The 26,673-nt window shown below is 41.3% G+C and overlaps 1 protein-coding gene across 1 annotated transcript in view; it reads right to left on the reverse strand.

The window, feature by feature from the left end:
- Positions 1 to 26,419, reverse strand: part of BTC (betacellulin) — a 50,316-nt gene extending 23,897 nt beyond the window's left edge. Inside the window, exon 1 of the mRNA XM_047719535.1 lies at positions 26,010 to 26,419. Within this exon, the coding sequence (XP_047575491.1) occupies positions 26,010 to 26,073 (64 nt within the window). The 5' untranslated portion in view covers positions 26,074 to 26,419. The remainder of the gene's footprint in view (positions 1 to 26,009) is intronic.
- Between the last annotated feature and the right edge of the window lie 254 nt (positions 26,420 to 26,673).

Consider the following 26,673-nt stretch of genomic DNA (forward strand, 5'->3'; position numbering starts at 1 on the left):
GTCCAACTGAAAAGGGAGGGGAAAGACTAGTGAACAAGATTTAAAAAAAAAAAAAAAAGGAAGGGACTTGTTTTTGTTTTTAATATGAGAGAAAATTGATAGAAAGAAGCCCAAGGTATAGGAAAGAGGCAAAGGATGGGCCACCAGTAGAGGCAGAAAAGGTTACAAACCATAGTCTGAAAGGCAGGGCCTCTTCTGCAGTTTTTGATCCTTTGTAGTTAAAGTTAGTAACTTTGCAACTATCATTTCATTTTCAGTAAATGAAAGGTCTTTAGAAAATAAGGGCTTAAAGGTATTTTACATTCTGTACATCTCATGTCATTGTTCAAAGGAATCTGGCTTAAACTGAATGCAAAACACCCAAAGGTTTCTCAACTTTTACACTATTGACATTTGGGGCTGGATAATTCCATGTTAAGGACAGCTGTGCATCACAGAATACTGAGTAGCCCTGGCTTTTACCCTCCAGATGCTGTAACATCCTACCCTCCCCTCTCCCCCTATTTCTGAATTGTCACAATCGAAAATACCTCCCACCGTTAATAAATATCCCTGAGAGGAAAACTGACCTGGTTGAGAACCACTGCAATTCTCTCCAACCTGTTTTAATATTTTTTGTCCAAAATATAGCTTTCATTTTGAATGTGATGCTTTATTATAAATCAATTAAACAGCCTCAAAGCCTTAAATTTTGACTTCTTAAAAAATTTCTTTGGGAAAGGTTCATTATCTTGTGGCAAGATCACCGAACTCAGTCATTAATTCACTGTGTGACCTTGAGTTAATTAACAATCTATCCTGAACTTTTTCCTTAAGAAAACTTAGAATCACAAGTCTCCTGCCCATTCCATAATCTGGTTCATGAAAATCAAATGAAATAATGTAGTAAAATAATTTATTCAAAAACATGTTATTAAAATCATTATCTTTATCAGAGAATGTATGGATTATACTTTAGAGAAAATGAAAGAAAATATGGTACCTAGACGTGGAAAACAATAAGATTTTCATTCAAAAGAGTCACAATTTTATTAAATTTCAGAATTAGTAAAAACCTTCGAGGAATTAAAACATGCTACCAACCAATTCTCAACTTCCTGAAATCACCCTCCGAAAAAGTTCTTCAACCCTGCCTTCTAATTTCAGCACAGAGTCTTCTCTCTCCTCTAAGCCATTCCATTTCAGTGAGACCTTCCATCCATTCTTTCAATTGCAGCCATTTCATTCAAAAAGATTATTGAGCTTTTACTTCTAAAGCTCTATAAGTGCTGCTTTACATTAAGCTGGTTTTTTGCCTTCCCATAACTTTACTCTGTTCACTGGAATCTCCTGGAATAAGTCTAATCTCTCTTTCCCATGACAGATTTTCATTATTTGAAGCCAAATATCAAGGTTTTCTGAAAGGATTCCTCTTCTTCAGGTTAAGTATCCTGGTTCCTTCAACCACATTTTACCTGTCATCATCAAGACCCTCATAATCCTTGCCATGGTCCCCTAAATGTAAGGTCAGACCAACGTGTCATTTCACATGGTTCTGGCAAAGACGGAATAGAATGGGGCTCTGGTCCCCCACACTGTAGGCACTGTATTTCTGGTAATGCAGCCCCGTAGCACATCAGCCACTTTTGGCTGTCTGATTAAATACTGAGGTTTCAGTCTGTTTTTAATAAAAGGAAACTCTTATATCTCTTGTGCTACTGGGAAGCAGTGTAATGATGGGATTATTTGTTCTTTTTTATTGTGGCTTTGTTTTGCTTCACTTTTGTTTTTTACTTAAAAAAAAGATTTTAGACTTTTTAGAGTTCCCTTTAAAAATTGTATTAGGTTTCACCTATCAGTAAAATATTTCATAATCTTTTTGTTTTCTTATTCTTTCATTCAACCTATTTCATGTGACCTGCAGAATTTCTGAAAGATGCTTAAAGCAGTAAAAACAAAATAAAACAAAATAATGTTAGATTAATTGTGTCTGCTAAGTGATGAGAAATTAAGTCTATATTTCTGGTGTTAGTTTTTAAATATCTACTGTACTCATAAAACTAAAGACAAAAATGAAAAGAAATCCAATTCTACTTTCATGAGTCAAAGTTCCATTTATGAGATGTTCAAATTAAAAATTACAGAATTTATTAAAAGTATTATCCCTGTCAGTCATCATGGAGAATGAAGTCATTGGGAACAATATGAGCATTGAAAGAGACCCAGTCTGACAAGGAGCATGACCCACTGTCTCATAGTTAACTGCTAAATGCTGAGGTAAGTTGTACACCAGCTGGGTCAACTATTTAAAAAGATCAAATGTGACCAACTTAAACAGTTATGTATGTTGTATTTGCCTCATCTCTGAGCTGAATTTTCCATTTTTACAGCCAAGGGCATTTTTTATTTTAAAAAAAACATTATCAAAAAAAATAGTCATTCATCTGTATTCTGATGACTTAGGAATCTTCGATATCTTAGCTTCTATTTGTATCTACCAAATCCAGGGATTTCTTGTGAAATTGTACCAATCTCATTTTAGGATTTGAACTACACCCCACGCCCCATTAGAAAATCCAACTGTAAATCAAAGAGAATTTATTAATCTACGAATATAAGCAGAAATTGGAAGAATATCTCATAGTCAAATCCCTAAAATTCTGTTTATATAGAAGAAAGCAGTGTAGATTAATGGAAAAAAGATAAACTGGGAGTCAAATGGCACCAGATTTGAATCCTGGTTGTACCTTCTAATCACCAGTTTTGCGATTATGATTAAGTGACTCAACATTGAACTTCAGGGTCCCCATCTGTAAACTGAGGACAATAGTGAGTAAGCAACATGGTAGATCCAGCTATGTGCTTTAAAAAAGAGAAAAAATAAGGTATGAATTATTAACCTTGGTAATGCCTGGCACAGGATAGGTCCTCAACCCAATAGCAGCTGTGAAAGAGCTGAAGTAAAAAAGGATTCTAATTCCTCTGGTAAAACAGTAGATATTGACAAATTTCTACATTTATGCTGTGATTTGATCCATGTGTAAAATATGGCTATGAAACAAAATATGAAAGATAAATATGTATATGTATACATATACATACCACATTCCTACAGTGTGCTTCTATGTATGTACTTAGTGAGGCAAAACAACATGTTGGCCTTTCTCTCCAGAGTTTTTAAAAGACATTGGAAGTGAATGCGCCTCAGCTGATGGAAGAGAAATATGGCATCTTGTATGGTTCTTTGTATTCTCAGGACAGTTCTGCCAATGACTCAGCATACTGAGTATGTCTGCCAGGGCTACTGATTCAGTGGGTTGGTTAAGTGATTCAGTGATACAAACACAGTAGACCAAGTCAGATCTTGGATGGTGCTGTCTGACAACCAAGGGGATTGTAAATTATAGCTCTAATTTTAGAAAAATAAAGTTTTAAAAATTTTAATCAACATTCAGAGTATAAAAACTATAAGGATCTGGGGGATTTTTTTCATTGTATCTCCATTGTCAAGAAGAGAAACAGAACCCTGAGTATACATACTATACAGAGAGCATTTTCTAAGTCTGAAAAGAGATTACATCTAACATGCAGTTGGAGGAGCTCCTGGGTGGTTCGGTCAGTTAAGTATCTGGCTCTTGATTTCAGCTCAGGTTGTCACCTCAGGGTCATGAGATCAAGCCTCCAGTCAGCTCAGAGGTTGCTTAAGATTCTCTTGGGTGCCTTCTGACCCTCCCCCACTGCTCGTGTTCACTCTCTCTCTCCCTCGTACTCTCTCCCCCCCCAAAAAAAAAAGAAAAAGAAAAGAAAAGAAAGAAAGAAAAGAAGAAAAAACATGCAGTTGAAAAAAATATTGGGGATTGGAATGATGTTTATCATTGTGGGCTTGTGATTGACTGAGACAAAAACTAAAAGAGGTGAAGTCTGACATTAGCATTCTCTTCCATCTATTCTTGTTAACTCCTTTTCCATCTTTTTTCATTGCTGCTTTACCTTCCTATAAACCGGTATCTTTGTACTTCCTTGACATTCCCCCAAATAGAAGATAACTTTTAAATATAATTTCCTTTCCAAATGCGTTTGCTTTCAAAGCAGATGTGCAAGGAGAGAAATTGAGTAACTCAAATACTCTAAACTCAAGTGCTTCAACCTGGGTCTTCTAGAAAGCAGAACCTGAGATATATATGAAGGGAGTATCACTGTATTTGGAGGTCCAAGCTCTGGAGTCACAAGAATGAGGGAAAAGAAAAAAAAAAGAAATGAAGCAAAGAAGAAGGCAAAGCAATGCAATGTATGTACCCATCACACAGATGCAACTCCAAAGTATGCCACAAAGAGACACCAAATTTTGCTTGAACCACATGTCCACTCATACAGAAGCTATACAAAGCATTTTGAAAAACAAAAAAAACCTTCATCTTAAAGTAGTTCATGGAAGAAAGAGTGAAGGAGAAATACGTCTGCCGCAATCACTTTCATCACCCATTTCCTAGACAAAATTCCAAGTAAGGTGTGCTAATTGCCTCAGCCTCTGGCCCTTTGCTGAATGAGAGGCCAAAACTCGTGCCCTGGACATGGTGTTTTCCACGTCCAAAACAAGGGACAACTCACTACAGGTAGGGAGCTGGGCAGAGACAAAGGAAATAGTTAAAGGGCTCCTCAGAGGAGTATATTGTTTGTGCCCTGGTCCAAGGAGCATTTGAGGCATCAGGACATTTCATGTTCTAAGAGAAGGAGGGACTCTTCAAAGGTCTCTCAAATCATATCACCTGAAAAACTACCCATACTATCAAACTCAAAGATAGACTTCTGGATTTTCAGGACTAGGAAAAGAAGTAGAGACAGGACGGAAAAAAATGAGGGGGGTCTTCATAGTTTATGTTCATTCAAAATCAGGAAAGTAACATATGAACTCTTTCCTCTCCACATGTAAAATTTTATCCCAAAAGGTAGAAACAGTATCTTGGTGTTTAAGAAAAGCTAAGAATGATGGATAACACTTTTTTAACTTATAAAAGTACTCCAGGGGGGCACCTGGGTGGCTCAGTGGGTTAAAGCCTCTGCCTTCGGCTCAGGTCATGATCCCAGGGTCTGGGATCCTCCCGCATGGGGGGGGGTGGTCCTTGCTCAGTGGGGTGCCTGCTTCTCTCTCTGCCTCTGCCTGCCACTCTGCCTGCTTGTACCCTCTGTCTCTCTTTCCCTGACAAATAAAAAAAATCTTAAATAAAAAAAGTACTCCACAATCTTAAATTTTTAAAGCCCAGAGAGGTAAGTAATTTAACCACCTGTCATACATAAACTACTTCACGTATCTGAAAATTGTCAACACTACAATAATGTCTTTGCCAATAAATCAACCTCTTTTTTTTCTCACCATGACCATTATTAAATCTGTAACAACAATGACTAAATTGAATGGGAATCCCATAATAACCTAGAGCTAGTTTCTTAGAAATCATCAGTTGTCAAAACTTGATTTTCTGATTCCCATTCCTTTATGATAAGACCATTCCAGACAGTCAGACCTTACAATACTTTAAATGAAAAGCTCTGGGCTCACTGAATTTCCATAATAGTTCATAGACAGGAGGAGAAAGGCACCAACCAAAAGAACAATTTGTTATCAGGGAGGATTATCCTATTGCAAAATGAGGAGAGAATGTGGAGTTGGCCTCTGGATTTAGTGATAACACAGTCTCTGACCCATGAGGTAACAGTCACCAAACTTTAATAATGGTAAGGGAAAGAACATAGAATTTAAAAGTAGATGCTTACCCAACCTGAAAAAGCCCCAGAATTTAGGCTCTTAAAATGAGCTAGGGAAAGCCAATCCAAGTTAACATTAATCCATTATTATCTTTATCAACAAAATGATTTGCAGAGAGCAGAAGTAGAAAGAAAGAGAGAGAGAGAGAGAGGAAAGGAGGGAAGGAGGGAAGGAAGGAAGGAAGGAAGGAAGGAAGGAAGGCGGGAAGGAAGGAAGAAAGGAAGGAAGGAAGGAAGGAAGGAAGGAAGGAAGGAAGGAAGGAAAGAAGGAAGGAAGGGGAGAAAGATAGAAAAAGAAAGAAAGATAGACAAGGTAGTATATTTTAAATGTCAGGTATATAGAAAATGGAGACTATTGGAATCCCAAAAAGAAGCAATGTGTTGATCTGGAAAAATCATAGGGAAAAGTTTCACAGAGGTTGGGTCAAAGGCGTTGACACAGAAATGAGCCTAATGTGTTTTGAAGATACTGAGTCAAGCTGCCCAGCTGCAGTGAAGAATTATGCAGGGTATTAAGAACAAGGGCCTTCTTGAAGTGTCTGGTGTGACTGTGAAATGATTCAATTGACTTTCCTGTGTGACCTATGAAAGTAAAACACATGGAGACATGGTCACACCACATATTTCCAGCTGAAGCTCTGAAGTGTCTGTTTGCCACATCCGAAAGACAGATTCCCAGTAGAGAATCTGACTAGTCTAGAAAACCACTTAAGAAGTATTTAACAGCGGCGGATACTGTTGGGTAGAAATCACTAAGAGAGAACAGGATGCATTTCCTTTGTCAGGCTCCTGCAAAGGCAAATGGGAAGTGCAGCTTATTCTTGGGTGTAGTTTCGTCTCGCATCTAAATCATATATTCAGTCACTCTTCTTGCCCTCCATTTCAGGACAATTGTCATGTATCTAAAAGTGATCAGAGAATTTTCTCATAGAAGCTTTCTATCAAAAGATGGCAATGTTGAAAATATGTCTCCTGAAATAACCAAAAATCACATTTGAAGCCTTTGTCAATATCATTTATCAATTATAGTTATGCCAGGGTTTTATCCAATTCATAATTGAATCCTCACTGATAAGTTATTATCCTAATAAATGGTAAAATAAAAGGTCAAACCTGAGCCGGGGGCACGGGATTAGTACTAAATCCCGAGATATCCTCTTATCACATCATGTGAGGAATATGTAATATCCACATGACATCATTGGTGATGTTAACCTTGATATCTCATTCATGAGAAGACAAGGTCACTGAATACAGTTTAAGAAGGAAAAACCTCAAATTACTTTTCAAAATTCTTTACCATTGGTTGACAAGTTCTCAAGTGTCCTGCCTATTTTCTTTCCAGAGAAGTCAGTTGACAGTGGCTTATTTTGAAACCCTGTTCTTCCAAACTCCAAAGCATTCCCAAATGGCAGTAACATCATGCTGTGTTTGTAAAGACTCAAAAACCCTTGATGGTCATTTGGCACACCTCCTATCTAACTTAAGAATCACCTTACACAACTTCCATAAGTGCCACCAGACCATAAACTTGTCCAGGCATGGAAAGCTCACTACATCCCAAGCCGCTGATCCCATTTTTTTCAAAGTTCCACCTGGGAGAAAATTAAGGTGAGAGTGGCCTTCCTGGAATTTTAGTTCATTAATCCAAGTTGTGCCCTCTGAACTACACAGAGGAAACCTATTTTGAGACAAAAAGAGTTTTCAATGATTTGAAGTTGACTCTTATAAACCAAAATTTTCTCTTTTCTACCCACCACTCTAACTTCTGTCCTTTCAGTCATGTGTGTGAGTGTGTGTGTGTGTGTGTGTGTGTGTGTGCGTCTTCTTCAGTTACCACCAATGTCTTATCACTGGCTTTTTAAGAACACCATTGATTTCCATGTAATTCACCCACCAGTGGCCTCTTCCTGAGCCTCAGCCCCCTCCTTCAGCAGTATATGATATGGTTGCCCTTCCCAAATCTTCCATCTAAAATCCACCCCCATTCTCAGCTTCCTGACTTGTCCTTTCCTCTTTACTCAACTCTTCCAGCTCTCTTTCCAACTCCCACACCGCATACTTGGGTGCCGCCAATACTCTACTCTCAGATTTCTTTTTTTTTTTTTCAAATGTTTTTATTGTGATTAAACACTCATGACACAAAATTTCCTTTCTTCACCATCTTTAAATGCTCCGTTCAGTAGTATTAAGCACATTCATACCATTGTACAATCATCACCGCCATCCAGCTCTAGAACTTTTCATCTTGAAAAACTGAAACGCTATACCCACTAAACAGTAACTCCCCATTCCCTCCTCTCCCACCCCCTGGCAACCACCGTTCTACTTTCTATCCCTATGATTTTGCCTTTGTATTCTTTTCCATAATGCCATTCTATGTCACAAAACACCCATGGTCTGAGCATTTAAATAAATATTTACTTAGAATTTATCACTAGGCACTGTGGTAGATTCTGAAATTACAATCAGCTAAATGACTACTTTCTATTTTCAGCACTATTTTCTAACCAGGTGATTGTCCAAACAGACTAGCCATTAGGACCTCCTGTAGGGCTTTTTTTTGTACTAAACTTTTTATTTTGTGATAATTTTAGATTTATAGAACAGCTGCAAAATACAGAGCATTCCTGTACCCTCCTCACCCTCTTTTCTTTCCTCTAATGTCACCATTTTACATTACCGTGGCACAGTTATCAAAACAAAGAACCAATATTGAAATTACTGTTGACTTAAACTCAAGACTTTATTCTAACTCCACAAATTTCCACTGAAGTGCTTTCTCTGGGTCAGGATTTCTAGTCTCCTCTGGTCTGTGATGGGTTCTCAGTCTTTCTGTGTTGGCGTTTTTGTTGTTGTTGTTGTTTGTTTTTTTAATGATATCATTGACAAATTTGAAGTGTACTGGTCAGGTGTCTTATAGAATGTCCTTCAATTTTGGGTTTGTCTGATATTTTTATAATGTTTGGACTGGGTTTATGGGTTTTAGGAGCAAACTCTACAGAAGGGAAGTGTTCCCCTCATCACACTACAGGGGGGATGCATGACATCTACATGACGTCATTGGTGACTTTGACCTTGGCCACTTAGTTAAGGTAGTGTGTGCCAGATTTTTAAACTGTAAAGTTACCATTTTCTTTTTCCTTTGGAAACCAGCCTACACCCAAAAGGACCTCCTATATGGGGGAATATCAACATATATTATTTGTAATTACTCTGAAAGGAAAATTGTTTTTTTCTCTTGGAAGGCCTTTAAAAATTTAGATTGAAGGGGGCATCTCAACCAGACTTTAGTAGGTCTGGGGAGAGGCCTGACAATTTGTACTTTTTACATTTCTTTTTTTTAAATTTTATTTTTTTATAAATATATATATATATATAAAGTAAAATATATATATATATATATATATATATTTTTTTTTTTTTACTTTTTACATTTCTTAGGAGGGCAATCAGATTTGGGGTCCACTGTCCTAGTTGAAGTCAACCTCCATATTTCCAAATGTTCAAAAGACATTTGGATATCTCAAAAGCATTTTATATTCCAGCCAAAAGAAAAGAAAAAGCAGCTTTCTTCTACATATGGCACCATAAATTTCTTTTTCTCTTTCAGGTTAACAGTCTTGGAGACAGCTTTAATTCCTCTTTCCCCTTTCTTACCTACACATGACTTGTTTTTAGATCCCAAAAAAAATCTCACTTAGAAGCATTTATTGGATTTTTTCTTATCTCTTTATGGCCTGGTCCAGACCTTCTAGGCTACTTCCTAGCCTAGAACAGCAGCTTTCTTTTTACTTGCTCTTGTTTGTCTGTCCTCATCTGCACATAAAAACCTATCTTAAAAACCGCTGCTTTCCTTGGGGTACCAGGATGGCTCAGTCAGTTAAGTGTCGGACTCTTGATTTTGGCTCAGGTCATGATCTCAGGGTTGTGAGATGGAGCCCCCTGTCAGGTTCTGTGCTGGGTATGGAGCCTGCTTAAGATTTTCTCTCCTTCCTCTATGCTTCCATTCTCCCACCCCTTGCTCTCTCTAAAGAAAACAAAACAAAACAAAACAAAACAAGCCACTGCGTTCCCTGTATTCATCCCCTATTGAAAATACTACAATAGCTACCCATTATCCATTATTATTACACTCCCAAGAAGGACGCCTTCTGACATGAGTTAGAGATAAAATGACGTCTTCAAGGTTAACTAATGAAGCTGTCATTGGAAGGGGCTGGTGGGGATAAAGGGGGAGTCACTGAGAAGAATAAAGCTCATTAAATTTGTTCCCTTCTGTTTTTCTCTGTGGTCAGGAGTTAATTCTCTTGAATTGGTCCTCTTGGATTAGTCTCTTTCTCCAAATGCAATTGGTACCCTAAACGGGCCTGGAGCTACCTCGTGATTATGAGCCATCCCCAGCCTTGGGAAGCCTAGCAGCATATGGTTAGAAGCCATGAAGCAAACCACTGGGGTCAGCCTTAAGCAAGGTCACCCCCAAGCCAAGGTGAGGCCAGCTCTTCACCACGCTACAGGGCATGCAGTAAAATGGAATCTGGATAGTTCCCCAGTAATTGAACAACTCCACAGGTAGAAGACCATATAACATTTTAAAGTAAAGTCTTTATCTATAACTAAATGCATGGATTTATCTAAATTAGAAAATGTCCTGGCTCTAATTCCTAGGAAATCCTGAGAAGATGGCATTGCATCAAGAATTCAGGATCCTGACTAATGTTCTCATTCTGGAAACCAGGTCCTGACCCAGTAAATATTCCCCTCGATACCACACAAAATTAACTCTTTGTTCTAGGCATGTCGGTCTGCTCACTCTCTGCCACACACACAAAGGAAAGGTCATTATTAACTTGTTCACCTTCTAATCTTTGTCCCATTGTTTTCTCCATTGTTAGTTAGAAAAACTAACTCAAGTCCCTATTTCCCTGATGATTTTTTTTCCCCAATCACTCCAGCCCATAACTTCTCCTTCTGAGGTCATATTTAGTTTTTACTATGTAATTTAAACTGTTAGGTATTCAACTACTATACAATGTTTCATTTCTGATAAACATTATGTCCAATATAATGCAAATTCTTTTTGGAAAGACAATGACATACTTAGACAATTCTCCTTAATGCTAAACACAGTATTAGACACACTTTATAATAGTATTAGATGAACTTTAAAATAGCAAACAATTTTAGATATGTCTTCCTTATTATTACATGTTTTAGAAATAAAGACTACTTACCAACAGCCCACCCCCAACACTATACCTTGGGTGAAGGAGTCCTGTGTTTGGATAAGTTCATGGTTTGCTGGTGGTGGCGGTCAATACCTAAATTTCATGAACAAATCTCAGTCTATCAAGTCAACCTACTCAGTAAAACCAGGTGTAGCTACCATCTAAGTGAAGAACTGCCTAAAATAAGTCATTTTTTTGCAAATTCAGACATTAAAGATGGAATATAAAGAGTTATTGGGAAACACGAGGGTTCTTTGACTTGATTATGGAAGCTAGTGTGTGAGTGTGCCTGTATGCAAAGTCTACATGATAATCCTTGTGACTGACTATGAGAAGCTACTGGTCTAGGAGGACGCCTATGCTACGTGCACTCAGATTCATTTATTGGACAAATATTTAGTGAGCACTTATCATGTAGGAGCACTGTTCTAGGCCCTGGGAATACAGCTGTAAATAAATCAGACAAAAATCTCTGCCATTATGGAACTTATATTCTAACGAAGCAGTTAAAGACATTATTGAAAGCATGGTTATGAGGGAGCAAATTCCTGCCTTTTTCCCTTTGCTTCCAGTGGTGAATATTACAGCAATTTCCTTTGCTCAAAGCACAAAAACACCAACACTCCAACTGGTGTAAGGAATGCAATCATTCTGTTTCTCCATTTTAGTCAATACCTATGAAATAATTTTAATTATCTACATAGTTACAAAGGTGAGAATATTAATAATATATTGAACACTTATTAGCCAATTATTCTGCTAAAATCTTTTCCTGAATTATCTCATTTTATCCTCAGAACAATCCTGTGTCACCAAAGATAGGCATTATTATCATTTATACCATTCTCTAGATGAGACGATGCAGCACGAGGAGATTAAATAACTTTCTTGATGCTACAGAACAATATTATGAAACAACAACCTTTATGCATGGCTCTCTACTCTTTATAATCTGAAAAAAAAACTATTTTGTCATAAGAAACAATTTCTGTTTATTTTTCCATTTTTCTGATTTTTAGAAACAAATTTTGACAGTGTGTCATCATTCATTTTTCCACAGTGACAGATTTATTTCTTTTTAATTAAAATAATTATTTATTTAACTCAAATAAATGAGATAATCCCATTTTGACGAGATTGCCTGAAACATTAAAATTATCTCCTAAATATTTTATTTTTCTCTGCTAGTGCAGAGACTTTTGTGTCTGGTCCAACCTTAAGATGTTGGTCTTGGGTGTCAATGCCAAGCAAATGCTATAGAGCTTTTCACTGCATAAAACTAGGATCAGGGGTGCCTGGGTGGCTCAGTGGTTAAAGCCTCTGCCTTCAGCTCAGGTCATGATCCCAGGGTCCTGGGATCGAGCCTCACATCGGGCTCTCTGCTCGGCGGGGAGCCTGCCTCTTCCTCCTCTCTCTCTCTGCCTGCCTCTCTGCCTACTTGTGCTCTGTCTGTCAAATAAATAAAAATCTTTAAAAAAAAAAAAAACTAGGATCAAAATTGGCAGATGAGGAAGAATCTATAGAGACATTTTTAGAAAGCAGATATGCATTTTGCTTTTGCAGAATTATTTTTTACATTTGTTCCTGTCAAACAAAACCAGTCAAATAGCACTCTTTTGAGAATTTGTATCTATTTCCTCTTTCACAACTAGTGGGAGCAGGAATTTGAGAAATAAAGGCAAGAGAAAGTTTTTCTATCAATTGATAGATCCTGGTTATATTAAGAAAGTACCCAGAATCAAAATATCCACAGTTTTAAAAATATGCTGATTATAATTAGTGATTTCTTCTGTACTTTCCTGCTATCTATTATAATAGCTCATGTTTATCCAGAACTTACCATGTTCCAGGAACATTTTAAGTGCTTTGTGCTGTAACTAATCTAGTCCATACAATAGCCTTGGTTCTATTTCTATGGGCTTTTATAGATGAAGAGACTGAGGCCAAAGGGGTTTAAGAGATTTGCCCATGATCAAGGAGTTAGTAAGTCACAGCACCAAGAGGGTCATGAATAGACATAGCCTAGCTCAGAGTCTACACTCTTGACCACAGCATCATACCGCCTCAGGATATGCTGTTTAGCCATCGTCAGTCAGGAATATCATCCCACCAACTGTTCACTATTGGTTGGGATAGCCTGTGACTAGGATATAAGAAAGCAGGTTTCCTGGCTGGGATGAAAAGCCAGGAATCCAGGAACCTGAGGCATATGCAGAGCTGGGGATGCCACAGATATATAGGTCAGCATCAGGGAAAGCAAAGCTGGTAGGAATAGCTAGGATGAACTTCAGTGCTTTTTCAATAAGTCAGAAGAAGTGGGTCACTCTTCAGTGCCATGATATGTCATTGCACTGCACGTCAGTGACCCGTCTCCTCTTGTCTACCTCATTCAACAACAAGTATTTATCTACTATGTTCCAGGCTTTATGGCCTCATCTTCAGAGCTCATGTTCATAAAGCCAGAACCTTAGACAAGTTATTTAATACCTCTGTGTTTCATATCTTCCTATATAAGTGGGAATGATAATAATGTGTAACCTGTGTGTTCTATAGATAGTGTTATATGGGTACAGTGAGTCTTCAGGTTCTTAGAACAGTGCCTGGCACGCATACGACAGAACTGCTCTCTTATGATTTGGGGTGTAAAGATCAATGAAATGATGGTATGAAGATGCTTTTCTCAACTGTAAAGGTCCCCCAAATGTAAAGGTTATGTTGAGATTCCATAGCAAAGGTCAAGCAGGCATCCGCTTGTGTCGTCAGCTACATCTTGTGTCAGTCACCTCAGGAGATGGGACCAGCCAAGTTTCGGAAACTCAGAATGACATCCCGGGGGCAGGTGGTCATGAGAAAGTCAAGTCTCCATCTCCTAGAAGTGCCTCATTCAGCCCTGATGAATGATGACAATTTCTTGGTAGTCGTACTAGGCTTCCCGGAGTAAGAGGCAGAAGAAAGCTGTCCTCCCCTGTTCTGGAAAGACCTGGACCATGTGACTCACCACAGGGCAGGGGGACATGGGTCTGTGCATCACGTGCTTCAGTCTAACCATCAAGAAACCCAGACCATCGATGACTATGAAATATTTACATATAATGTTAGATTAGTTAGGGATTCCTCAACATTAACATGTGAGACTGCAGTCAGCCTTGACAGACAACCTGTCTCAACTTCTATAGGATCCACCATAGGTTTGATTCCATTTAATACTGAATAGAAACCATGAACAAAGCAACTTGGTTACTCCCAGCTAATGAAACGTGTGTATTAGAAAAAGTTATAATCATCATTAAGGAGAGCATGTGATGTAATGAGCACTGAGTATTATATAAGACTGATGAATCACTGGCATCTATCTCTGAAACTAATAATACATTTACATGTTAATTAATTGCATTTAAATTTTTAAAAAGAAAGAAGAATGGCTAAAAAAACAAAGAGAGAGAAAAACTTATAACCAAACAAGTCAGCAAATTACCTCACACTTTACAGAATTAAAAGGTCATTTTTTAATGACCTGTTGGAGAATGCCCTTCCTGCACCCATTAAACATTTATTTTAAAGCCCCATTTCTGACTGATGAGATGTGCCCTTGAAGCAAACACTGAGAGACAAAGGAGCACTCCGAATCCCCCATACAGAATAAGAAACAGAAGTAAACTTACTACTTGCAAAACAAAAGTCCTTTGATGAAAGGATCTCTAGCATTACTAAAAGCAAGTCCCAAGTGAAAAAAGATGAAGAAGCAGATCTCTCTACATCTCTGAATTGTGTCCATGTTTTGCCAGCAAGAAACAGAACTGTTTTCTTTACCCAATCTGCTGTTTTTTTAATGACTGGATACTGTCAAAAATTTACATTCATTCAGTCAAGTAACTAATAGCTTTTGAGGTCCTACTATGTGCCAGTCACTCTTTGTGCATCCCCAAGCCAAAAAACTAAGTAAGGCTAAATGAATGAATAAATCCAAGGCTTTGCAGTGAGGGAAATATTAAATTAATAACTCATCCTGTTATACTATCAACTCAGGCACTTTTAAACTGAAAAAAGGCTGAACACAAACATTGTTATAGTTTGGTTACACTTTTCATCACCATTTTGGAATCCATGCCTTTACTCTCCCAGTCAAGTAAATAATTTACTACATATCCTCAAAAAAAAGTAAAGAATGAAGAAAAGTACTCCGTGGCTATTGGAATTTACCTCACTGATAATTAAAGTAGGTTATTGCCTAAGTGATCTGAATTAAGATTAAATACACCCTCTCCAACCATTAAAAAAAAAGACCCTCTCATTTCTTTAAATTTAACAATTAGAGATTCATTTAAGCTACCAAATTTCCTTCCTTAAGATAAAAATATGTCTGGGAAGACTAGCTAATAATAGCATTACAAAGCATACCCATTTTAATCAGATTGCTTTCTTCTTACATTTTACTTTGGTGCCCTCCTGACCCTGACTGCTCCCCCCACCCACCCACAGATTCTTTGTGGATCCAGGGATCGTCATGGTAATTTTGGAAGGGTTTCAAGATCATGGCTTAGGCTTAACTGCATGCAACCTGGACCCTTCCTCCTGGAAGTTGCTAATCCTAATGGAGAGTTTACAAGTATGGTCCATTGTTCATAGAGCTGATTAAAAGTAGAGCATGTTGCCTGTCCCTCTGACTGTCCCCCCGACTGTCCTCCTCATGACACTCATGTCTGTGTCCCAGCATGAGCCAACTACAATAAAAGGGTGGAAAAAAACAAGATGAGGTTCTTGCACTGGGCTCTCTGAGGACTCACGGGCACCCAGGCACTAGGGTGAGCAGTGTCTGCAGAGACCCAGGGACAGACATGGGGACTGTCTGTCCTCAGGGCCTTTGACTTCAGCACAGACATGGGCAGACCAAAGCATCCGCAGGGACACCTTCAGCTGGGTGTAACAAGGCATGCTTGCAAGCGGCGGGATCTTCCAGGATTATTTGGGAATTTCCACACAACAACTGAGAATGGAGAAAAAGCAAAAATCAATTTGTAGCAGCTGCTTAAGTGCAAAACCTGGGATTTTGAAGAGGGAAAAAACACTCCTAATGTTCTTCTAAGCCAGAAGTATAACTGGAGAGGCAAAGCCTAAAATCGTTCAGCTTTTGGGGTTTCAGTTACTTCATTTGTACAATGGGAATTTTACTTGCTGTCACCCACCTGCTTGGTGACTTGAAGCTAGATCCGTAGTATGATTACACTCATATTCTCAGGCAGAACTTAAACCGACCCGCAAATATTAATGTTTTCAATTTTAATGAGGAGGGGAATATATTTTTAGTCTTAAAACTCACTCATTTTTTAAAAGGTAGCACTTTTTTACCTTTTTCACTGGTTATGATTTCCATTTTAGTTTTCTACTGCCACTGGGTGAGAGGGAGAAATTTAATACAGAATCAAAAAAGATAATCTGATTTCTTTGAGATAGGAAAAAAAGATACTTTAAGCAAAGTTATTGCCTTTTTTAGAGATTTATTTGCTTATTTGTTTAAGATTTTATTGATTCATTAGAGAGAGCAGGAGCAGAGGGTAGAGGCAGAAGCAGAGGGAGAAGCAGACTCCCTGCTGAGCAGAGAACCTGATGCTGGGCTGGATCCAGGACCCCAGGATCACGACCTGAGCTGAAGGCAGATGCTTAGCTGACTGAGCCACCCAGGCACCCCTAAAGAGAGAGAGAGAGAGAACAGGCAAGTGTGCAGGAACTGGGAGAGGGGCAGAGGGTGAGGGAGAGAAAATCTCAAGCAGATTCCCGGCTGAGCCTGGAACAGGAAGCTGGGCTAGATCTCACAACAGTCAGATCATGACCTGAACTCAAATCAGAGTTGGATGCCTAACCAGTTGAGCCACCCAGGGGCCCCAAAGTTATTGCGTCATTATCCTATTTCTCAAAGAAATAAGCATCCATGGTTCTCTCTATTATGATAAATTCTGCATGAAACAAAGATCCCATTACAAAGTAAATGAAAGTTACATAGTGCTCAAAAATTTCTGTTGAACTTCCCAATGAAAATGTTAGTTAAAGATGAGTACAATGTCAAGTTGCTGAGGGCCTTGGGCTCATCTGAAGCAGCTCCTTCATTTTACAAATGAGAAAAACAATGTTCAGAAATTGGACATCTCGGTCACAGAATGGCAGAGCTGGAACCAGGTCTCATGTCTGCTCCATGCCTGATCTCCAGGCACTCCCCTCTCCCACTGAACCCCTCCCCCGTCACACACACAAACACACACACACGCACACATTGGTGCATCACACAGTACATTGCTCACATTTTCTTCAAAAAGTAACTTACAGGGGAGGAGTCAAGATGGCGGAGAAGTAGCAGGCTGAGACTACTTCAGGTAGCGGGAGATCAGCTAAATAGCTTATCTAAAGATTGCAAACATCTACAAATCCAATGGGAGATTGAAGAGAAGAACAGCAATTCTAGAAACAGAAAATCAACCACTATCTGAAAGGTAGGACTGGCGGAGAAGTGAATCCAAAGCCACTGGAAGATAGACCGCGGGGGGAGGGGCCGGCTCCCAGCAAGCGGCGGAGCAACAGAGCACAAAATCGGGACTTCTAAAAGTCTGTTCCGCTGAGGGACATCGCTCCAGAGGCTTAACCGGGGTGAAGCCCAGGCGGGATCAGCGCAGCCTGAGGTCCCGCAGGGTCACAGAAGGATCGGGGGTGTCTGAGTGTCGCAGAGCTTACCGGTATTAGAACGGGGAAGCCGGCTACAGAGACAGAGCCGAGGAGTGACTCTCAGCTCGGGGTTACCTTGAACCGGTCACAGGCTCGGTCAGCTCGGAGTGCGGCTGGAGGCCAGGGTGGCGGGAGTCATTGGGCGCTGTTCTCTGGGGGCGCACTGAGGAGTGGGGCCCCGGGCTCTCGGCTCCTCCGGGCCGGAGACTGGGAGGCCGCCATCTTCATTCCCGTCTTCCAGAACTCTACGGAAAGCGCTCAGGGAACAAAAGCTCCCGAAAGCAAACCCAGCAAACCCGAGCGGATTAATCAGCCCGGCCCCAGGTAAGGGCGGTGCAACTCCGCCTGGAGCAAAGACGCTTGAGAATCACTACAACAGGCCCCTCCCCCAGAAGATCAACGAGAAACCCAGCCAGGACCAAGTTCACCTACCAAGGAGTGCAGTTTCAATACCAAGGAGAGCGGCGGAATTCCAGAGGAGGAGAAAGCAAAGCATGGAACTCATGGCTTTTTCCCCATGATTCTTTAGCCTTGCAGTTAATTTAATTTTTTTTTCAATTTTTTTTTCTCTTCTTCTGCTAAATTTTTTTAACTTTTACCGTTTTCTTTTTTAACTATTTTAAATAGTTTATCTAATATATATATATATATTTTTTCCTTTTTATATTTTTTATCGGCTTTCTTTTTTTAATAGTTCCTTTTTTCTTTTTTTTTTTTCTTTCTGAACCCCTTTTTATCCCCTTTCTCCCCCCTCACGATTTGGGATCTCTTCTGATTTGGCTAAAGCATATTTTCCTGGGATTGTTGCCACCCTTTTAGTATTTTACTTGCTCCTTCATATACTCTTATCTGGACAAAATGACAAGGTGGAAAAATTCACCACAAAAAAAAAGAACAAGAAGCAGTACCAAAGGCTAGGGACCTCATCAATACAGACATTGGTAATATGTCAGATATAGAGTTCAGAATGACGATTCTCAAGGTTCTAGCCAGGCTTGAAAAAGGCATGGAAGATATTAAAGCAACCCTCTCGGGAGATATAAAAGCCCTTTCTGGAGAAATAAAAAAACTAAAATCTAACCAAGTTGAAATCAAAAAAGCTATTAATGAGGTGCAATAAAAAATGGAGGCTCTCACTGCTGAGATAAATGAGGCAGAAGAAAGAATTAGCGATATAGAAGACCAAATGACAGAGAATAAAGAAGCTGAGCAAAAGAGGGACAAACAGCTACTGGACCACGAGGGGAGAATTCAAGAGATAAGTGACACCATAAGACGAAACAACATTAGAATACTTGGGATTCCAGAAGAAGAGGAAACAGAGAGGGGAGCAGAAGGTATATTGGAGAGAATTATTGGAGAGAATTTCCCCAATATGGCAAAGGGAACAAGCATCAAAATCCAGGAGGTTCAGAGAACCCCCCCTGAAAATCAATAAGAATAGGTCCACACCCCATCACCTAATAGTAAAATTTACAAGTCTCAGTGACAAAGAAAAGATCCTGAAAGCAGCCCGGGAAAAGAAGTCTGTAACGTACAATGGTAAAAATATTAGATTGGCAGCAGACTTATCCACAGAGACCTGGCAGGCCAGAAAGAGCTGGCGTGATATATTCAGAGTACTAAATGAGAAAAACATGCAGCCAAGAATACTATATCCAGCTAAGCTATCATTGAAAATAGGAGGAGAGATTAAAAGCTTCCAGGACAAACAAAAACTGAAAGAATTTGCAAATACCAAACCAGCTCTACAGGAAATATTGAAAGGGGTCCTCTAAGCAAAGAGAGACCCTAAAAGTAATAGATCAGAAAGAAACAGAGACAATATACAATAACAGTCACCTTACAGGCAATACAATGGCACTAAATTCATATCTCTCAATACTTACCCTGAATGTTAATGGGCTAAATGCCCCAATCAAAAGACACAGGGTATCAGAATGGATGAAAAAACAAAACCCATCTATATGTTGCCTACAAGAAACTCATCTTAAACCCGAAGACACCTCCAGGTTTAAAGTGAGGGGGTGGAAAAGAATTTACCATGCTAATGGACATCAGAAGAAAGCAGGAGTGGCAATCCTTATACCAGATCAATTAGATTTTAAGCCAAAGACTATAATAAGAGATGAGGAAGGACACTATATCATACTCAAAGGAACTGTCCAACAAGAAGATCTAACAATTTTAAATATCTATGCCCCTAACGTGGGAGCAGCCAACTATATAAACCAATTAATAACAAAATCAAAGAAACACATCGACAAGAATACAATAATAGTAGGGGATTTTAACACTCCCCTCACTGAAATGGACAGATCATCCAAGCAAAAGATCAACAAGGAAATCAAGGCCTTAAATGACACACTGGACCAGATGGACATCACAGATATATTCAGAACATTTCATCCCAAAGCAACAGAATACACATTCTTCTCTAGTGCACATGGAACATTCTCCAGAATAGATCACATTCTTGGTCCTAAATCAAGTCTCAACTGGTATCAAAAGATTAGGATCATTCCCTGCATATTTTCAGACCACAATGCTCTGAAGCTAGAACTCAATCACAAGAGGAAATTTGGAAAGAACCCAAATACATGGAGACTAAACAGCATCCTACTAAAGAATGAATGGGTCAACCAGGAAATTAAAGAAGAATTGAAAAAATTTATGGAAACAAATGATAATGAAAACACAACGGTTCAGAATCTGTGGGACACAACAAAGGCAGTCCTGAGAGGAAAATATATAGCGGTACAAGCCTTTCTCAAGAAACAAGAAAGGTCTCAGGTACACAACCTAACCCTACACCTAAAGGAGCTGGAGAAAGAACAAGAAAGAAACCCTAAACCCAGCAGGAGAAGAGAAATCATAAAGATCAGAGCAGAAATCAATGAAATAGAAACCAAAAAAACAATAGAACAAATCAACGAAACTAGGAGCTGGTTCTTTGAAAGAATTAATAAGATCGATAAACCCCTGGCCAGACTTATCAAAAAGAAAAGAGAAAGGACCCAAATAAATAAAATCATGAATGAAAGAGGAGAGATCACAACGAACACCAAAGAAATACAGACAATTATAAGAACGTACTATGAGCAACTCTACGCCAACAAATTTGACAATCTGGAAGAAATGGATGCATTCCTAGAGACATATAAACTACCACAACTCAACCAGGAAGAAATGGAAAGCCTGAACAGACCCATAACCAGTAAGGAGATTGAAACAGTCATCAAAAATCTCCAAACAAACAAAAGCCCAGGGCCAGATGGCTTCCCGGGGGAATTCTACCAAACATTTAAAGAAGAACTAATTCCTATTCTCCTGAAACTGCTCCAAAAAATAGAAATGGAAGGAAAACTTCCAAACTCATTTTATGAGGCCAGCATCACCTTGATCCCAAAACCAGACAAGGATCCCATCAAAAAAGAGAACTACAGACCAATATCCTTGATGAACACAGATACAAAAATTCTCGCCAAAATACTAGCCAATAGGATTCAACAGTACATTAAAAGGATTATTCACCACGACCAAGTGGGATTTATTCCAGGGCTGCAAGGCTGGTTCAACATCCGCAAATCAATCAATGTGATACAACACATTAATAAAAGAAAGAACAAGAACCGTATGATACTCTCCATAGATGCTGAAAAAGCATTTGACAAAGTACAGCATCCCTTCCTGATCAAAACTCTTCAAAGTGTAGGGATAGACAGCACATACCTCAATATTATCAAAGCCATCTATGAAAAACCCACCGCAAATATCATTCCCAATGGAGAAAAACTGAAAGCTTTTCTGCTAAGGTCAGGAACACGGCAGGGATGTCCGTTATCAGCACTGCTATTCAACATAGTACTAGAAGTCCTAGCCTCAGCAATCAGACAACAAAAGGAAATTAAAGGTATCCAAATCGGCAAAGAAGAAGTCTAACTATCACTCTTTGCAGATGATATGATACTATATGTGGAAAACCCAAAAGACTCCACTCCAAAACTGCTAGAACTTGTACAGGAATTCAGTAAAGTGTCAGGATATAAAATCAATGCACAGAAATCAGTTGCATTTCTCTACACCAACAACAAGACAGAAGAAAGAGAAATTAGGGAGTCCATCCCATTTACCATTGCACCCAAAACTATAAGATACCTAGGAATAAACCTAACAAAAGAGACTAAGAATCTATACACAGAAAACTATAAAGTACTCATGAAAGAAATTGAGGAAGACACAAAGAAATGGAAAAATGTTCCATGCTCCTGGATTGGAAGAATAAATATTGTGAAAATGTCTATGCTACCTAAAGCAATCTACACATTTAATGCCATTCCTATCAAAGTACCATCCATTTTTTTCAAAGAAATGGAACAAATAATCCTAAAATTTATATGGAACCAGAAAAGACCTCGAATAGCCAAAGGAATATTGAAAAAGATAGCCAAAGTCGGTGGCATCACAATTCCGGACTTCAAGCTCTATTACAAAGCTGTCATCATCAAGACAGCATGGTACTGGCACAAAAACAGACACATAGATCAATGGAACAGAATAGAGAGCCCAGAAATAGACCCTCAACTCTATGGTCAACTCATCTTGGACAAAGCAGGAAAGAATGTCCAATGGAACAAAGACAGCCTCTTCAATAAATGGTGTTGGGAAAATTGGACAGCCACATGCAGAAAAATGAAATTGGATCATTTCCTTACACCACACACGAAAATAGACTCAAAATGGATGAAGGATCTCAATGTGAGAAAGGAATCCATCAAAATCCTTGAGGAGAACACAGGCAGCAACCTCTTCGACCTCAGCCGCAGCAACATCTTCCTAGGAACATCACCAAAGGCAAGGGAAGCAAGGGCAAAAATGAACTTTTGGGATTTTATCAAGATCAAAAGCTTTTGCACAGCAAAGGAAACAGTGAACAAAACCAAAAGACAACTGACAGAATGGGAGAAGATATTTGCAAATGACATATCAGATAAAGGGCTAGTGTCCAAAATCTATAAAGAACTTAGCAAACTCAACACCCAAAGAACAAATAATCCAATCAAGAAATGGGCAGAGGACATGAACAGACATTTCTGCAAAGAAGACATCCAGATGGCCAACAGACACATGAAAAAGTGCTCCATATCACTCGGCATCAGGGAAATACAAATCAAAACCACAATGAGATATCACCTCACACCAGTCAGAATGGCTAAAATTAACAAGTCAGGAGATGACAGATGCTGGCGAGGATGCGGAGAAAGGGGAACCCTCCTACACTGTTGGTGGGAATGCAAGCTGGTGCAACCACTCTGGAAAACAGCATGGAGGTTCCTCAAAATGTTGAAAATAGAACTACCCTATGACCCTGCAATTGCACTGCTGGGTATTTACCCTAAAGATACAAACGTAGTGATCCGAAGGGGCACGTGCACCCGAATGTTTATAGCAGCAATGTCCACAATAGCCAAACTATGGAAAGAACCTAGATGTCCATCAACAGACGAATGGATAAAGAAGATGTGGTATATATACACAATGGAATACTATGCAGCCATCAAAAGAAATGAAATCTTGCCATTTGCGACGACGTGGATGGAACTAGAGGGTATCATGCTTAGCGAAATAAGTCAATCGGAGAAAGACAACTATCATATGATCTCCCTGATATGAGGGAGAGGAGATGCAACATGGGGGGTTAAGGGGGTAGGAGAAGAATAAATGTAACAAGATGGGATTGGGAGGGAGACAAACCATAAGTGACTCTTAATCTCACAAAACAAACTGAGGGTTGATGGGGGGAGGGGTGTGGGGGGGGTGGGGTTATGGATATTGGGGAGGGTATGTGCTATGGTGAGTGCTGTGAAGTGTGTAAATCTGGCGATTCGCAGACCTGTTCCCCTGGGGATAAAAATATATGTTTATAAAAAATAAAATTTAAAAAAAAAGTAACTAACATTTAACATGTGATTTAACTTAGGAATGAGACTGAAAAGTCAAGTGCATGTGAGAGAAATAGAACCACTTTATGGGACCACTGATGCCAGCAGATTACATCCTTCGGGATTTTGCCCTCAGTGGGGCTCTTAGGAGATCTGGAGACTGAATTCAGTTCCCTAAGCCAAACATTCAACAGGGCAGTTGCTCAATCACGTTACCCTGAGTGTGCCACGGAACTGGGTTGGAGTTTTGTTTTGTCTTTTCCTTTCTGCCTTGTGACAAGGTTTGAGAAAAACATAAAGCATTACGTGATAGTAAAGGGGAAAGGATATCTATCAACCTGGAATCATCACTTCTACCACACCATTTCTGCTGCCACAGTGCCCTTATCTAGTCCTTAATTATTCTTAGTCCATGGATTATATCTGAGACAATCAGGTCCTCTGGCCCCCAACTCCATCCCCTCGCCCCACACTGCACCCTGTATCTTTGGCCTCTCCTGCCTATTTCAAATCCTACCCAAGCGTCAAGGCACCCACTCATGTCCTTCATGCAACTTTTCCCGCTGCTCCATTCTCCCTCCAGACAGCCCTTCTCTGTATGGTTTTATGAATGTTGCTCTTACTGTTTCATATTCTTGCATTCCTAAATTTAGAATAACATCTTTTTTTTTTTTAAGATTTTATTCATTTGGGAGAGAGAGAGCAGGATTGGAGGGCAGAGGCAGAAGCAGACTTCCCGCTGAGCAGGGATCCTGACACAGGGCTCCACCTCAGGACCCCCGAGAATATGACCTGAGCCAAAGGCAAAGGCTTAACCAACTGAGCCACCCAGGGGGACCTCAGCATAACATCCTTCAGGCAGGCCTCATGTCTAGGAATCTCTTGAGTCCTCTTCCCAGCCCTATTCTCATATGCGCTAACATCTTGCTGACTAGAGCAGATTTTCAATCGATACTTTGTTGGAAAATCCAGACGAGGTGGAGGAAGAAAACGGCTGCTTCCTCCCAGCAATGTAGCCCAGAGAATCAGCACTGTCTCTGGACCTAATGCTCTCTACCTATGGCTCTTTTTCAGACTCCACGTGATGCCCCTACTAGTTGTCACTCACTTCTTTCTCTGCTGGGTTCCTTCAATCAGTTCATTCTTTGTAACCATGGCCCTAAGTCAGATCTGCTTCCAACCAAGGTCATGACACATTTTAGCCACCTCTCCTACTGCAAGGCCCAAAGCCAGATGAAAGTGTCCACAAAGTTTTCACCTCTTTCCCCACTACGGGATAAATCCAGTCGTTCCCAGGCTTGAAGGTAGAGGTGATATCATGGAGACACTTAAAGCTGTGGAGACCCCCCCTGCTCCCACATCAACCCCTCAAGCCCAGGTGCCCCTATCCTCAGCCCAGCTAAAACTACAAAATATTGCTTCTCCCTTCCCCTCCCTGCCTCAAAATGATCATGATGTAGAAGCGATGTCTTGATGTCGTAGGATGTGCCCACCTGCATGCCTTCCTTGGTCCCTTCCCACATCCAGCTGCAAGTACTGTCCCCGGCACTTGCGGTCCCGCGCTCTGCCAACACTGCCTCCTGCGGAAGCGAGGCCAGCCTCTAGCGGGTCCAGGGGTCCTGCTCCTCCAGCCCCCCACTCCGCCCTCGGGCCGGACCGCACCCAGAGCTCCCAAACCGAACAGCCCAAGTGTACTTTTTCTCAGTGAAGGAAAGTTTTCTCTCTCCCACGTCATCCTAAAATAGGAAAGAAGAAGTTCCAAGTAAAACATCTCCGCATTGCTTAGATAGTGCGCTCCGTGAAACAGGCCATTTCCCCTTCCCTCTCAGCAGCCCGGGGCTAAGGTCGCAGGAGTTGTCTTCCACTCTCCTCCGGCTCCTCCCCCCTGTCCTCACAAGGGCCGGGGGTCTTAATCCATTCCTGCCCCTCTAAGAGTCGCCCCCCTATCTCTCGAACACCCAAGGCCCACACACGCCCGCCAGTTGCTCTCCACCATCCTCGGCACTCCCGGGGCCCATCTTCAGCCACCGGTTTCCTCCCTTCTGCCTCCCCCCAGCTGTCCTTCTCGGTCCAGGCTCCCCTGCCCCCTCCTCCGTCGGTGGACTCCCCTGCCACCCCCTCACTCGCGGGCACCTGCGCCAGCCGCGGGGCCGCGGGATCCCGCCTGCCCGCCCTCGGGCAGCCCCAACAGGTGCAGCCCTAGGTGCCAAGAGCCGAAACCTGCACCTCGCGCTCGCTCGCCCAGGGGTCAGAGAGCTCCGCCTCGGCCCCGACAGCCCCCAGCGCGCCCTGGGGGCCCAGACGTGCGCGCGGAGCAGGTTCGCGCTCCCTGCCACTCCGCCGCCGACTTGCCTGCGGGGGCTCCGGCGTCCGGCGCGCCACTTACCCAGGGCGAGGGCCAGGAGCAGTGGCAGGGAGCCGGCGCCGCTGCCCGGGGCGGCCCGGTCCATCAACCCCACGCTGCGGGGCCGGGCAGCCCCTGGACGAGTCCCCCTCCTCCTGCGCCCCTTCCCTGGCCGCGGGCGCCCGAGGGCGGGCCTGGAAACTACTCTCTCCCGCCAGCCGGAAACGAAACTACTTCTCAGCCGGGCACCCGGGCCTGGGCAGGCAACACCCGGGGCGCGGGCGGCTCCGGGAGTGCAGCCCGGGCGGAGGGAGCCTCCTATTTATCCTCGCTCTTCCTGCACACACCCCAGCCTCGAGGCGCGGGACTCCGTCGGGGTAGCCTCCACGCTGCTCCCACCCAAGCTGCCCCACACCCACACCCACACTCAAGGACGTGCCGAGCTGCCCTCGGGCCAGCTCACCCGCTCCCCCTGCTGGGTCGCACCTGACTCTCCGCTTCCCTCCCCTTTGGGGACCGAGCCAGGTACTTAGGTAGCGGAGCGAATACCCCCGAGGGCGGTTAGGGGCCGGGCCTGCGGGCGGTGCTTCGGGATCTAAGCTCCTCTAAGCTCCTGCAAAGCGCTGGGGGAGCCTCAAGCCCCACGCGTGCCCTGAACTCTAGCTTCCCTTATTTCAACCAACTGTTGGTGTCTCCGAGGGACCGG

Source organism: Lutra lutra, chromosome 2, assembly GCF_902655055.1.
Source record: "Lutra lutra chromosome 2, mLutLut1.2, whole genome shotgun sequence".
Classification (NCBI taxonomy): domain Eukaryota; kingdom Metazoa; phylum Chordata; class Mammalia; order Carnivora; family Mustelidae; genus Lutra; species Lutra lutra.